Here is a 15914-nt window from a genome sequence, read left to right as displayed (position 1 = left end):
ATGGGAATCAGTGTTTCATGACTTAAGTGAGCTAAGAGTAACTATAATCAAAATACCTTACCTGGAACATACCAGTGATGATAGGCAACAGCAATTCCTGAAAATTTGTGACCTTCAGTTAATTCTTGGTTTGGTTTGGTTTGGTTTGGCTTGGTTTGGTTTGGTTTGGTTTGGTTTTTAGGGCTGCAAGTACAGCATATGGAAGTTCCCAGGCTAGGGGTCGCATTGGAGCTGTAGCCGCCAGTCTACACCATAGCCACAGAAATGCCAGATCCGAGCCGCATCTGCAATCCACACCACAGCTCATAGCATCGCCGGGTCCTTGACCCACTGAGCAAGGCCAGGGATCGAACCTGCGTCCCCATGGATGCTGGTTGGATTCGTTTCTGCTGAACCACAACAGGAACTTCCCTGGTATTTTTCAGGTGGTTTATCTGGTTAAAATATATATATATATAATTTATAAAGCTGAAAAATAAAATAGCAATAAAGAGCATTCCTGTTGGGAGTTCTCATTGTGGTGCAGCAGAAACAAATCCAACTCTAGGAACCATGAGGTTGCAGGTTCAATCCCTGGCCTGGCTCAGTGGGTTAAGGATCCAGTGTTGCCATGAGCTGTGATGTAGGTCGCAGACGTGGCTGGGATCCTGTGTTGCTGTGGCTGTGGCTGTGACTGTGGCCATGGCCAGCAGCTGTAGCTCCATTTAGACTCCTAGCCTGGAAGTCTCCAAATGCTGCAGGTGCAGCCCTAAAGAAAAGAAAAGAAGCATTCTTGTTAACTTTGTAGTTATTTAGGTGTTTGTTATGGAACACTAGTTGCCTGAATGTTGGCCTGATCTAAAACCTCTAGTGCATTGTTTGTAGCAGATAGAGAAGTTTTAGTAGAAAAGACAGTTTATAACCTGTTACTACTAAATCAAAGATTGTCTGATGTATGGACAGTTACACATTTGGCATGAGACTAGGATAGCAAATAGAAAAGAACTGGTGCTGTCCCTTGCATGTGGAAAAAAATTTCTTAAATGACAGTAATATTCATGAACATACAGGGTAAGGGCAAAAGAGGGGGGGGAGAGAGAATTCCTGCTGTGGCACATCAGGTTAAGGATCTGACGTTGTCTCTGTGGCAACATGGGTTTGATCCCTGGCTCAGCACAGTAGGTTAAGGATCTGGTATTGCACAGCTGTGGCGCAGGTCACAGCTGCACCTTGGATTTGATCCCTGGCCCAGGAACTTCCATGTGCCACAGGTGCAGCCAAAAAAAAAAAAAGAGGGAAGGAAGAGGGAAGGGTGTATACATGGTTGAGAGTGCTGGAACAGAATTACCATTGATTGTATTTGTTAATCAAAGTAAGAATTAATTTTTTATGATAACGGCATACATACACTTTGCCCTAAACTTGAATTTCCTACTTAATCTCCACATAAACTTTATGAAAATTTTGTGCTTTTCCAGTCACTTTAAATAATAATTGATGAGCTAATAAGAAATGATATACACATCCACTTATGAAACTCAAGGAAAGCTAAATAAAATGCATAGAAATTCTGTTAGTCTACAGTATACATGATTAGCATTTGCTTATTCTTCCTTTTATATGTTTAATTTCTATTTTAAACAGGTTTGTTTTATGCAGACCTTTTATAGAAAGATGTTCATTTTAGAATTAACCAGGATGGAATAAGTAAAAAATGTGATCCATTCTTATATCAGAATTAACTGAGCCTGGGTCCCCCATTTAGGATATGTGGAAATTGCAGTAATTCAGAAAGGCCTTTTGACTCCCTTATCTTTATTTCTCTATTGTCCCCAAGTTAGATTGCAAATGTCATATATTCAGAAGCTTTTGGGAAGTCTCTGTGATTACCCATTTTGAACTGTAGAACATAAACTTCTGTAACTTCCTTTTAGAGTGTTTTAGAGCTCTGACTCATTAGCACTGTTGATTTATAAATGGATGGTGTTTGTTAATGACTAAAGCCTTTTCATTTACTAGAGATAGTAAAATGATCTTTAGTAGAACAGGTCTACATTGCTAGCAACCAGTGAAATAGTTTATTTAAGTACTTTTAGAAAGATACCAGCGATCTCTTTCCCATAAAACCTACTATAAATGGGGCTTTAACATGCGGCTTTGCAAGGTAACAGAGCAAACTGTCTTATAATTGGAGATTTAGATAGACAGGGCTTTGGGGTCTATCTAAAAAATCTAATTCTAAACCATAATGTTCTTATTAATGAGCTGGGAGATTGGATGGTGGCATATAATTACATTATCAGTTAGAAATTTATAAAATATGAGAATAATAATTTCAGGTAGACTTGTTTCAATTCTATTTTCATAATCTGTTCTTGTTTTGATTACCTAACTCTTCAGCTAAAAACATTTGAATACATACTGACAAACTTTTTACTTTTAAATCAGGTGACTTATAAACGTACCAAAAGAATATGGCTACACAAATACCAGAATCTGATCAGATAAAACAGGTAAGGTATTATAATTAAGGGAAAAACGATTTTGAAAAAAATTTAAGGTACTACTGAATACAACTTATCAGTGATCTCCCAAAATAACTATATTTCATTTCTACAAATGAATAATAAATGATATGAAACATGTTTATTTTTCAGGTAATTTGAAAGATAATCCAGGAAAGAACAGACATTCAGCTACAAAATCTGACTATACTTTGTAGGCCATATTATGCACATCATACTACATATCCATTCAAGCTTGCAAAAGAATTTTTGAGTTCAAATATTATAGGATGTTTTGCCTGAATACATCAGTAATTAAAACATCTTTGTTTTGAAAATCATATGTTAAAGGACCTTCTCATTTGTTTGTAGTTTAAGGAATTTCTTGGAACCTACAATAAACTTACAGAAACCTGCTTTTTGGACTGTGTTAAAGACTTCACAACAAGAGAAGTAAAACCTGAAGAGGTATGAAGAGTGTTGCCTATTCAGATTCTCTAAGCTCATCATAAATAATATAAATTGGATCCTCCTAAGCATTTTGCTTGTTTCTAATTATTATAGGAACTTAGCCTACCTTTTGTATGTTCCATTGCTCAGAGGACATGAAGCAGCCAAGGACTCATTGAGTTTAATTATGACATTGAGTTTAATTATGCCAAATTTAATATGAGAGCTACATTGAACTATGGCAGACTTTTTTAGACAATATGTCTAGGACTTGCTGAATATATTGTTCTGTTAGCAAAGTTTTGTTTTTTTTTTTTTTTTAAAGAGTCTCACCCGAGGCACATAGAAGTTCCCAGGCCAGGGGCTGAACTGGAGCTGCAGCTGACAGCCTACGCCACAGCAATGTGGGACCCAAGCCATGTCTATGACCTACACCACAACTTAGGGCAATGCCGGATCTTTAACCCACATAAGCGAGGTCAGGGACCAAACCAGCATCCTCATAGATACTATTTGTTTGTTACCACTGAGCCACAATGAGAATTCCTTAAAGATTCTTAATAATTAGCTTTTGGTCAAGATGGCCAGGCTAGAGAAACTTGACATGACTTTCCTATCTGACCCTGAGAGCTCAGATTAATTCTGGAAAAAGAGCTTGAATCTGGTGGCTCATATTGGGTAGACTCCAAAAAAAACCCACTATAAGTTTTCACTTTTAATATCTTCTTTAAAACATTTACATATTGGCTAAAAGTGACATAAACTTCCTCCTGTATAAGGTACTAATAAACATTCATGCCAAGAACTTAACATATAACTGATAATCAATAAGTTTTGTTGGAGTTCCCATCATGGCTCAGTGGTTAACAAACCCGACTAGTATCCATGAGGACATGGGTTTTTGATCCCTGGCCTCGCTCAGTGGGTTAAGGATCCGGTGTTGCCGTGAGCTGTGGTATAGGTCACAGACGTGGCTTGGATCTGGCATTGCTGTGGCTCTGGCATAGGCTGGCAGCTATAGCTCCGATTTGACCCCTAGCCTGGGAACCTCCATATGCCATGGGTGCGGCCCTAAAAAGACAAAAAAGTAAAAAGTTGAAATTAGAGTGTTGAGAGTGGAGTTTCTTATTAAAAAGGCACAAACCTGCTACTGGGCCTACATTTTAACAATTGGAATAAGAGATGAACATGTGGGATTTCAGTTAATATTGAAACATGACTGCAAAAAATCTATTAACAATTGAAAGCTATGATCACATGCTACTCATTAACACCATTTAATTCTCAGATACATTCAAAGAAAAGTAACCACTGGTTATTCTTTTTGAATACATGCATTTTTAAAATTAATATTTTTATGTTGCCTCTTGGATCTTTTTATTCCTAGAACACCTGTTCAGAACATTGCTTACAGAAATATTTAAAAATGACTCAGCGAATATCCATGAGATTTCAGGAATATCATATTCAGCAAAATGAAGCCCTGGCTGCCAAAGCAGGACTCCTTGGTCAACCACGATAAAGAAGTCCTGATGGATGGACTTTTGATGAAAAGTGACAAAAGCTGTTGCACTGGAAATGAGGATTCACCTGATAGAATCCCCTGAAAGCAGCATCTACCATGTTAAGCCATCTGTCATAAACAGCAAATGGAAACCACTGGAGAAACATAATTGCTATTTACCGGAAATAATCAAAATAGAAGGTCTTATTGTTCAGTAAAAGTAGTGAGATACAACACTTGTTGAGGCCTTAAGATTCAGCAGCTTGGTCACTTGATTAGAAAAAATAAACCATTGTTTCTTTGACGTGACTGTTAATTTTAAAGCAAAATATGTGTTCAATCATGTATGAGATAGAAAAAAATTTTTATTGCTAAAAGTGAAATAAATGGAAATATCACTGAACAGCTGTTTATATAGTACCATGGGTATTATGACTGGACTGTGGACACGAAGTGATTTTCAATCAGGATCATCCTCCAAGCATTCCTGCTCATTCATATCTGCCTCAAATTGCTGGTAAATACATAAAATAGTTACTTGCTAATCATTTCAATGCACAATCCTTTTCTTGGCTCCCTTCCTGTGTCAGGGTGAGCACTACACATTTTTGTCCTAGCTACAATTTCATGTATCTTCAGGAAACATCCCATCTGAGACTAGCTTGCGAATGTTTAAGAGCTGATTATTGTGCTTTAGTGGAGACTGTGTTGTTCAAAAGCTGAGAATCCAACATGAATGATTCCAAGTTAAACCAATAATATACGGTATATTCTCAGCCACTGCATGTGACCAATGTAATAAAAAGTAAACCAAAGTAGTGTCTTATAGCTAAGTGAATTCTAAAACAAATCCAAGCCCTTGTCCCAGCACGAAATTCTAGTTGATGCGTAAGTACACCCAGCAGTTTGGTATCAAATGAAATATACTCACAAGCCAGTTTATTAATAGGTATCAGTCCACTTATATTTACCAATCTAACTTGTACTTAAGAGAATACTAACTGGCCTATGTGTTTAAATTTACCAAAGTGATTTCTATGTTTTATCACATTATTGGAAAGTAGAAGTGTTATTCTACTTTGATGATTTATATTTTTCTGTGTTACATCTGATTTTTAAGCCAGTAGATCATTTAATAATACCATTTAACTTATAAGCCTCTGTTGACATTGCAATCAATAGTTTTGATATCTTTCAAAGTACAGAGATAAATGATAACAATGCTATCTTTAAAGTTGAAATGTTGAGACATGCCTAATACCCAACAAAATATACAATTACAGTCAAAGGAACATGAAAGAATAAGCTTAATCTTATGAAAAGCAAACAAAAATTCAGAGACTTTACTCATTTGAAACTTTGGGCCATTCACACACATACTTTGCTCTTTTTTGTAATCAAGCCCAACATGTTTATTTACTGTGTTCATTTCACAAAAGATAATTAAGTATTTGCTTACCTGGCAAATAAGGGGAATTTTGTGCAACAGCATCTCAAATACCTTGGGAGGAAGTGTGTGTTTGAAAACTTTCAGAAGTTCCTGTGGTTGGCCACACACCAAAAGGGCATTGCTGAGGTGTTCAACCCCCATTTGATGTTCTCCTGAAACATAAAGTTTACAACAAAATTTTAAAGTTCTTCAAAATGTACATTCTACAAATTACCAAGAAAGCACCAAGCATTAAAACTACACAAGCTTTTAAAACTAGACTAGACAAGTCTCAAAAAGAGTAAAGAGTATAAAGGGGAAATTTTTGAGCTGCCAATTAGATTCATTGTGGTCAAATTGCAATGAGAACAACTTTGTGACCCTAATTGCTTTTTTCTTTTGTCTTTTTAGGGCCGAACCCATGGTATATGGAAGTTCTCAGGCTAGGGATCAAGTTGGAGCTGCAGCTGCCAGCCTACACCACAGCCACAGCAACGAGGGATCCAAGCCGCGTCTGACCCACACCATAGCTCTTGGCAATGCCAGATTCTTAACCCACTGGTGGAGGCCAGGGATTGGATCCATGTCCTCATGGATACTAGTCGGGTTTCTCACTGCTGAGCCACCACAGGAATGCCCCCAAATTACTATTTAAAAGTGCACTCTGCATTGGAAATGCTCATGTTCTGCAATGTGGGTATGCAAGAGGGAGGGATTGAGTTTTTTAAAAAGGTTATGAAACGTCTTGGTGTTTTAGTTTAATGAGATTTTAAAAATAGACTGTATTATCAAAGAAATGAATCAAGATTTAGTGCAACATGAATTACATATCCAGGGGAAGAAAAGAGATTTATGAACTTAGATTTCTAAGTGGTTTTGAGTTTAGGATGATAACATGAAGAGTGGAAATTAACAATGGACTTTCTATTTAAGCTAAAACATGGTATCGCTTAGTCTCACTACCTGATTTTAGGAAACAGAGGCAAAGATCAGTGAAATAATTTGAGGTTTCAAAGGTAATTAAAATGCTAGAATTAGGAGTTCCTAATTCTGTGGCTTAGCAGGTTAAGGATCTGGCATTGCCCCTGCTGTGGCACAGGTTTGATCCCTGGCCCAGGAATTTCTACATGCTCCCAGGTGCAGCAAAAAGGCCTGAATTAGTAATAGAACCTAATTTTCTAAACCCTGTGACTACAGTGTGCTGCCTCTCTTCAGGTGTATCCAATAATAGATGAGATTTTGACATATTTAACATAAATAGGAAAAAACACTTTGTATAAAACCTTTCAAAGAAAGAAAAATATATAATAGTGCCTGCTTTTAAGCTGATGGTACTAATGTGACCCAAACACAATAATCAATTTGGTTAATTGGGTCAACCAACCAATAAATCAAATCAGCTTGTCAGAAATTTCTATAAAATTTTTTGGCTCTTTGGTCCTCCTGGTTATATAGCCACAAACAATTGAGAGGGCTACCTGGCAGCAAAGTAGTGAAAATAGGGGTGGTTGCAAAAGGGAGTGGAGATTAGAGAAAACCGGGTGAAAAACTATTCCATCAGAACACTGGTTCTCAACTAGTGTATTGTAACAACCTACAGAGGTTTAAAGAATACTGATGCCTAGGTCCCACCCCAGGGATTCTTATTTAATTGGTCTGGGGTTTGGTGGGGATTTAAAGAATAAGCAGCCAAGATAAGAACTGCATTAGAAGTAAAATACAGTGAAGTATATAACCCTAAAAGTGCTAATTTGGGGGGGGGGTCACAAAAATAATGTTATTGTCTTAGAAATAAAGATTTTTGAACTCAAGTTTACAGTTTTTGTTTTCATCATCTCAATATTTGTAACATATCCACCTCTAACTATACTATTTATATGATAGCACCTAAAAATAAAATGTAATAAATTATTTTTCTTTTTATTTATAATCCATAATCTTCTACTCCATATTTACACTCAAAAAATGTTAAGGCTGAAAGGTTCCATTTTTATATTATCTACCATCATTTCACCTACAAATAATGTGAATTTTCCTCAAGTCTTTTTTTTTTTTTCTTCTGGCCACACCCACAGCATGAAAAAGTTCCAGGACCAGGGAGCAAACCTGAACCATACTAGTAACAACATTGGATCCTTAACCCTCTGAGCCACCATGGAACTCCACAGTTTCCTCAAATTTATCTGGAGTTAGGTGGGGATAAATTATAATTCAAAATACAGTTCATGGCCATTAAGTGCAAGGTGCCCTCACAGGTATCACTATATTAGCTACAATCTAAGAATGGTCATTCATAATAATTTTACCATCAAAAACAAGTAATTATTGGATTTCCCTTGCAGTACGGTGTTTTAAGGATTTGACATTGTCACTGCAGCATCTCAGGTTGTTGATGTAGCATAGGTTTAATCCCTAGCCTGGGAACTTCCACATGCCATGAGTGTAGCCCCCCCCCAAAAAAAGTAATTCTTTTATTAAGAATACATTAAGGCAGCAAAATTTTCATAAAGCAGTTAAATTTTTTTAAGTTTTGAATCATACATCATTTACTTGGGAAACTCATTTAGTTAGAACTTTATCTGATAATAAATGAGGTGTTCTTGCATTTGTCTTTGCTTTTCCATCTGCCCACTGCCAAGACTGCAACATGAACCCAAACATTATAACATAGTGGAGCTGGACAGTGTGATGAAGTGAAAATGCTGGGAAAGATTCTCTTTAACTGAAGCAAGTTGTTTAATACATCCAGCTAGTTATATGACATACAAATACCAACCCATAAATATTTCTCAAATTACCATAAATAACTGCTTACAAAATAATGTTTACATTCTTACCTCTGGACAACCAAAATTCTCCCATTTGTACCTCTTGCAGAAAAAGTTCTTGTAATTTTTCATTCTTTGCTGGATCCCACAACTAAAAGAGTCACAGAATATTTAAATAAGTAATGAATATAAGGCATATGGTTACTGACCAAAAGTATTTAACTTTTATTTTAAAAGCACATTTTGAAGAGTTCCCACTGAGGCTCAGCAAGTTAAGGACCCAACATTGTCTCTGTGACTCTGTGGATGCAAGTTCCATCCCTGGCTAAGGGTCTGGCATTGCCACAGGCTGCTGCATAGGTCCCAGATGTGGCTTGGATCCAGTGTTGCTGTAGGTATGGTACAGTCCTCAGCTGTAGCTCCGATATGACCCCTGGCCCCAGAACTTCCATATCCCACAGGTGCAGCCCGGAAAAAGAAAAAGAAAAAAAAAAAAAAAAAAAAGCACATTTTTAATCTAGTCCTGAAATCCAAAGTGTGACGTGGCATTTGGGGGGTCTCTTTATTTTTCCCTTTTTTTTTTTTTTTTGGTTGTTTTATTTGGGGCTTGGTGGGTTTTTTGTTTTTTGATTTTTATGGCTTTTTAGGGCTGCACCCAGGGCATATGGAAGTTCCCAGGCTGAGGCTGAATGGGAACTACAGCTACAGGCCTACACCACAGCCACAGCAACATGGGATCCAAGCTGAATCTGGGACCTACACCCAGGTCACAGTGACACCGGATCCTTAACCCACTGAGTGAGGCCAGGGATTGAACCCACATCCTCATGGATACTAGTCGGATTTGTTTCCATTGTGCTACAACAGGAACTCCTGGGGGTCTTTCTCAGCTCAAGTTGCCCATTCTCCTTGCTTGGCTGATTCTGTAATAAATTTTTCTTGACTCCAATCTCAAAAAAAAAAAGTATGTCAAATGCAATTGTTCTTTATAACACTTAACGTAATTTCTTGGAGTTCTCACTGGGGCGCAACAGGATTGGAGGCATACTGGGAGCACTGGGACACAGGTTCGATCCCTGGCCTGGTACAGTGGGTTAAGCATCGGGTGTTGCTGCAGCTGTGGCTTATGCTGCAATTTTGACTTGGATCTGATCCCTGACCCAGGAACTCCATATGCTGCAGGGCAGCCAAAAAGGAAAATAATAATATTAATAATTTCTTAAAATGGAGTTACATTTAGAATGGATAAACAACATCCCGTTGTATAGCACTGGGAACTAAATCCAATCTCCTGAGATAGACCATGATGGAAAAGAATGTTTTTAAAAATGTACATATATGTATAACTAAGTCACTTTAGCACAATATAGTAAATCAACTATAAAAAAAACAAAATTAAAAAAAACAGAGTTACAATTTCAGACAACAACAAAAAATTACACAGCAGGCACTGGCCATGACATCACCATGCACATCTAATTGCCTTCCTGGATGATACCTTATTAAACCAGCACATCCAACATCCGCCAGCCTGCGTTAACCCACTAAGCGAGGCCAGGGATCAAACCCACAACCTCATGGTTTCTAGTTGGATTTGTTAACCACTGAGCCACGATGGGAACTCCAAAATCAATAATACATTAACAATGAAATACAACGTCTTCTAGGGCTCAAAGTACAGAGACATTCCATCTATGTGGGAGGTCAAGGAAAGCTCAGAAAAGATAGCACTTGAAGGCAGTTCCCTTCGTGGCTTAGCAGTTAGTGAACCCGACTAGGATCCATGAGGATGCAGGTTCGATCCCTGGCCTCACTCAGTGGGTTAAGGATTTGGCATTGCTATGAGCTGTTGTGTAAGCCAGCAGCTGTAGCTCTGATTCAACCCCTAGCCTGGGAACTTCTATATGCCATGGATGCGGCCCTAAAAAAAGCAAAAAAAAAAAAAAAAAAGCACTTGAGATGAGAACCTCAGTGAAAGTCTGATGAAGAGGACAAGTAATGCAAAATGGCAGGGAAAATATCATGTGATTCTGTATAGCTGGATTATGACACAGTGGATAGAGTAACAATAATAATTATTGATTACCGAAGGCCAGTTATACATTGATAACTTTCCATGTATTATTTCTAACCCTTAGGAAAATAAGGCTGTCAATATATAAGGCACCCAAGCTTCTTAGTCTTTCATGTGCAGAGTAAGGAGCTACTGCAATGAGTTATATATACAGAGCTGAGGTTTAGAAGGAATTTACTCTGACAGTATAAAAAGAGAGGCAGAGAGACAAGTCAGGAAATTATTTCAATTTCCTGGGTGAAAGATAATAAAAGCCTGAAGTAGTACAGGAGCAATGGAAATAGAAAGGGAATAGGAAATGAGATAGAGAACAGAAAAATAAGAATTGGGGATTGATTGTGGAAGATGAGGTTGATACTGAAGCCAGATGAGTCACAGTCAAAGCAGGAAGGCTAGCAATAGCAGCAGCATCACAAGGAAACAGTGGAGGAGCAGTGGCAAGGGCTCACATGATGATGAATTGACTTCTGAACACACACAGTTGAGGTGCCAACAGAGCATCTAGGCTGCAGACTCTGGCAGGCAGGCAGGCAAAACTGGGGCTCCGGGTCTACAGCAGCACATCTGAGATCGCTTATGGAGAAAGGAAGGAGTTTCCAGAGAGAAGAGGAATTATGCAGAATCTGAGAGCAGTGTTTCACAAAGAAGCCATTACAACTGCAGTTTTCTTGGGCTCCACCCAGACCTTCTAAATCAATCTCTATGAGTACAGCCCAGGAATCTGCCAAAAGAAAATTTTTATGGCCACACCTGCAGCATATGGAAGTTCCCAGGCCAGGGACTGAATCCAAGCTGAAGCTGAGGCAATGCCGGATCCTTTAATCCACTGCACCTCCTTGCTACCCAAACCGCTGCAGTCGAGGAATCTGAAGCTCCTCAGATGCTTTTATAAATCCTCAAGTCTGAGAATCACTGCCCCAAACCCGTGGGCTACCTCTGAGCTCCTAAATCATAATAGCTGGTCCTTGGGTCAAATAATCTATATTTTAACAAATGCCCCAGGTAAATCTAGTGCAGAATGACCACAGACCAAACTTTGGGAAACAAAAAGGACACGGATTGAGGAGGAAGAAAGATCCTATAAGAGATGGGGTGAGACATCTCTCAGCGCCTTTGCTTTATTCATCTAGAAAACTAGAAGAACAGAGTTGTTATGAGGATTATATAAAAGAAATTTGAAAAATTCCTGCTTCTGCCTCTTCCTCAATTGAAATAATTCACAGCTTCATTATTTCCCATCTGGACTGCCACTGTTTTTCCTATCTTTGACTTCCCTCCTCCACTCCATACTCCAAAAAATAAATATATTAGCTTCATTTTCTGAAATAAAGTCACCATAACTGACAGAAAAATATCAAACCATTTTGATTTGGCATTCAAAGCCCTCCACAATAAGGCACCAAACCACAACTCAGCTATCTCTGTGGCCATGACGCTTTGAATATGGCAATTCTGTGGTCTGTGCCTCTGCACAAGCTGTTTCTCTCTGCCTACAATAAACAACAATATTCAACAAATATGTGCTGGGGACCTACCATGTACCAGACACTGTTCTAGGCTTTGGAGAGACAATGAAGAATAAAAACACAGATGAGGTCTGCTCTCATGGAGCTGATGCTAATAAACAGAAAGCATCTATCAAATAATCATGCAAACAGATGAGGTAACAGCAACCACGGACAAGGGCAGTGAAGGAGAAGGACTATGCCCCCACAGAAAGTGCCCCATCTCCACTCTCATTTTTTTTTTTTCTTTTCTTTTTTTTTTTTCTTTTCTTTTTTTGTTTTTTAGGGCCAAACCCACAGCATATGGAGGTTTCCAGGCTTAGGAGCGAATTGGAGCTTCAGCTGCCAGCCTACACCACAGCCACAGCAATGCCAAATCCGAATCGTGTCTGTGACCCACACCACAGCTCATGACAATGCCAGATCATTAACCCACTGAGCAAGGCAGGGATCAAACCCGCAACCTCATGGTTCCTAGTCGGATTCATTTCTACTGCACCATGACAGGAACTCCTATCCTGCTTTCTTAACCATGTCAAACTGTATCTTTTCTAAGAGACTCCCCAGAAATCTCTGACTCCTGTTCTCCATGACCCTTTAATCTAATCATGCTCTCTGGACAATTCATCTCACATCTCTCATCACCAGTTGCCAGTGCCATCACTGCAAATAAGGACTTTGATTACTTCTCACCTGCACAGCTGTAATGACTTTCTTTTCCTCCAGTCCATCTAGCACACGCCTGCCTGATCTAATCTACAAAGGTTTTTTCTTTCCTTCTTTTTAAAAAGGATTCCTGACCAGCTCTTCAGTAATTCCCCCACTGAATCTGAATTCCTTAATTTGGCCTTTAAAGCCTTCCCTAAGCAACCCCTACTTAGCTCTCCAACCTTCCTTCCTACTATCCCCCATTGTGATAATGATTTACTGAAAAGGCCTGGCAGATCCCTTTTTGCACCTTTATATAACTTACATTTCCCTTCATCCTGAATGTTATCTCCCCTGAAACCAGGACCCAAATTTACATCTTCCCACACTCAGTTCAATACCACTTCTTTTCCAAACCCTTCTTTAAAGAACTGCATGTTCCAAAGACGGCCACAGTAATAGTCCCAACCCCACATGCACTTCCAGAACCTAGACACCTCTATGAAGAGCTGGAGTCAGAGTTCCTGTCATGGCACAACGGAACCGAATCCGACTAGGAACCATGAGGTTGCAGGTTCAAGCCCTGGCCTCACTCAGTGGGTTAAGGATCCGGCGATGCCATGAACTGTGGTATAGGTCATGGATTCGGCTCGAATCTGGCATAGGCTGGCAGCTGTAGGCCCGCAGCTGTAGCTCTGATTTGATCCTAAGCCTGGGAACCTCCATATGCTGTGGGTGCAGCCCTAAAAAGACAAAAAAAAAAAAAAAAAAAAAAAAAAAAGAGCTGGAGTCTACTTCCTCTCCCCTTGAGGAACTAAGTGGGCCTCAATGCCGCAGAAGTGGCACCGCCTGGCATGCTCCCACTGTTCTCTCTCTCTCTCTGAAACATATGTATATTACAACTGACCCTTGAGTAACAGGAGTTTGAACTGGCCAGGTCCACTTATACAGGGGATTGTTTTCAATAAACAGGCACTATTGGAGCTCCCACTGTGTCAGAATGGGATTCAAGCCCTGCCCTGGCATAGCGGGTTAAAGGATACAGCAACTGAGGGTGGGATTTGATCCCTAGCCGGGGAACTCCATATGCCATGGACAGCCAAAAAAGAAAAATAAATAGACACTACAGTGCTGCATGATCTGCTGTTGGTTGAATCCTCAGATTTGGAGCCACAGATAGGCGCCGGCCAACTATAAAGTTATATTCGGATTTCTGACTGGGAGAAGGGTTGTTGCCCCAACCCCACCCCCACCCACTTTGTTCAAGGGTCAACTGTGTATACACATAAACACACACCACTTGATTATATACACTTGCTTGCCCTGCGTGATCCATACTGTGAGCAAGACCATGCCGCATGGAGAGGACATGTGTAGGTGTTCTGTCCAATAGTCCCAGCTAAGTGGAACAGCCAGCAGTAACTGCCCCAAGTGTAAGGAAGTGAGCTTTCCGAAGACCCCGCACCACGCCCTGGGGCCAACCTAGCCGAAGCTGAGTGGAGCAGAAAGGTGGTATTCCCACCCAGCCCTGCTGCAACTGCAGATTCAGGAGCAAAAGAGATATTGTTTTAAGGCACTAAAGCAGCAGGTAGCAGCTACTACCCATGGGGCGAGGACAGAGCGTGGTCCCGTCCTACTTAGTAGGTAGTAGGTAAATAGAACATGGTAATATATGATAATCCTGCCCTGATTGTGAACTTCTGCCCCGTCCATGCTCCTCCTGTTGATGGGAGCTAGTCTCCGCCCACTGCTAACCTCTGTCCCACCTAGAACAAGGCCTTATACACAGCAGGCGCTCCAATGGGCCTGGACTGACAGAATGAATGAAAAGTCACAGAAGAACCTAAGAACACCGTGTATAAGAGATGAAAAGAGTTAGCTGTGATTATCTTCAAAACCGATCACTCGGGGTTTCCCACCTGCCCCAGAAGTAACCAACCCGACTAGTATCCATGAGAATGTGGGTTTGATCCCTGGCCTCTCTCAGTGGGTTAAGGATACAGCGTTGATATGGCTGTGGCGTAGGTCAGCGCCTGCTGCGCCTATTCAACCCCGAGCCTGAGAATTTCCATATGCCTCACCAACCATACAAAGCCAAAAAAACAAAACAAAACAAAGACTCAAATTCTTGCCTGGGTTCCCAAGTGTCAGGTGTTGCTCAGAGAGGGCAAAGTCTCCTCTTTCTTCTTTGTTATAAACTAAAAGAAACGCCTTTTTCTACCACGTTTACTGTACTGCTGCCTTTTTATGACCCCAGAATGGTTCTTCCTTCCTTCCCTTCCTTTCGGAAGCTCAACCCAGGCCAAAAGGCAGCGGACTGAGGGCAGGCAGAGGCGCTAAGAAATGGCTGCGCAGGAAGAGGTACGGGGCCTGGGGCCCAGCGAGGACCCGCACCGGCGGGAGGCTACTCACTGTAACGCCACCTCGGCGTCGCTAAAGCACTTCACCTGGGCGCCTCGTCCCTCAGCCTTCTGTTGCTGGGCTCTTCTTTCTGCAAACACAACGCCGCACGTGCTGGTCGGTGGTCCCGACGCCGGCGTGCGCCCCGCGGGGCCCTCGGCGGCGGCATCCCCCCCCGCGCCCCGTCCTCGCCCCATGGGCCGGGTCGGCCCCGCCGCGCCCCGCCGCCGTCGCACTCACTTTCCCGCAGGCGGCGCTTGAACGCGGGGTCGCCACGCCGCTTCCGGTCGAAGTAGACGCAGTAGCCAAAGAAGGCCACGGCGCCACAGGCTGTCAGGGCTGCCAGAAGGCCGAGGACAGTGCGGACGCCGGGCATCCGGCCGCGGGCAGTCCCACAAGCTGAGCGTTGAGCGCGGAACCACGAGCGCGGGAAGCCCAACCCGCCAGCAGGGGGCGTGGGCGCGGTGCCCATAGCGTCCTCGGAGCTTCACGGGCGCCTGGCTGCCGGCGTGAGCAGCGGCGCGTCGACGCCTTGCACTGAGGCTGGCGCGTAGAGTAGGAAACCGACGGTCAGAGAGGTGTGTGGGAGCCTTGCAGATAACAGAGTAACAGGGCTAGATTTGTTCGAACCCAGATCGGTCGCACTCCAAATT

General features: G+C 41.2%; 2 protein-coding genes across 7 annotated transcripts in view; one reads left to right on the top strand and one right to left on the bottom strand.

Annotated features, from left to right (window-relative positions):
* TIMM9 (translocase of inner mitochondrial membrane 9) overlaps window positions 1-5252 on the top strand; it is a 19046-nt gene extending 13794 nt beyond the window's left edge. For all 3 annotated transcript variants that reach the window (XR_002347100.1, XM_021102666.1, XM_021102671.1), the window contains 3 exons: window positions 2428-2492; window positions 2856-2951; window positions 4321-5252. Coding sequence is in view for 2 of the 3 variants with exons in the window: in XM_021102666.1 (XP_020958325.1) it covers window positions 2454-2492; window positions 2856-2951; window positions 4321-4455 (270 nt within the window). In the remaining variant the exon portion in view is untranslated. The remainder of the gene's footprint in view (window positions 1-2427; window positions 2493-2855; window positions 2952-4320) is intronic.
* Window positions 1-15914, bottom strand: part of TOMM20L (translocase of outer mitochondrial membrane 20 like) — a 21296-nt gene extending 5382 nt beyond the window's left edge. The window contains exons 1-5 of one of the 4 annotated variants that reach the window (XR_301237.3): window positions 15502-15914; window positions 15274-15352; window positions 8704-8785; window positions 5897-6039; window positions 4834-4951 (exon numbers count right to left, since the gene is read on the bottom strand). Coding sequence is in view for 2 of the 4 variants with exons in the window: in XM_003121830.4 (XP_003121878.2) it covers window positions 4898-4951; window positions 5897-6039; window positions 8704-8785; window positions 15309-15352; window positions 15502-15733 (555 nt within the window). In the remaining 2 variants the exon portion in view is untranslated. Of the gene's footprint in view, window positions 1-4833; window positions 4952-5896; window positions 6040-8703; window positions 8786-15273; window positions 15353-15501 lie in introns of those variants that run through there. The other 3 variants (XM_003121830.4, XR_002347099.1, XM_021102652.1) reach the window with 3 other exon arrangements.

This window comes from Sus scrofa, chromosome 1 (assembly GCF_000003025.6).
Source record: "Sus scrofa isolate TJ Tabasco breed Duroc chromosome 1, Sscrofa11.1, whole genome shotgun sequence".
Classification (NCBI taxonomy): Eukaryota; Metazoa; Chordata; class Mammalia; order Artiodactyla; family Suidae; genus Sus; species Sus scrofa.
This window is presented reverse-complemented; position numbering and strand designations above follow the sequence as displayed.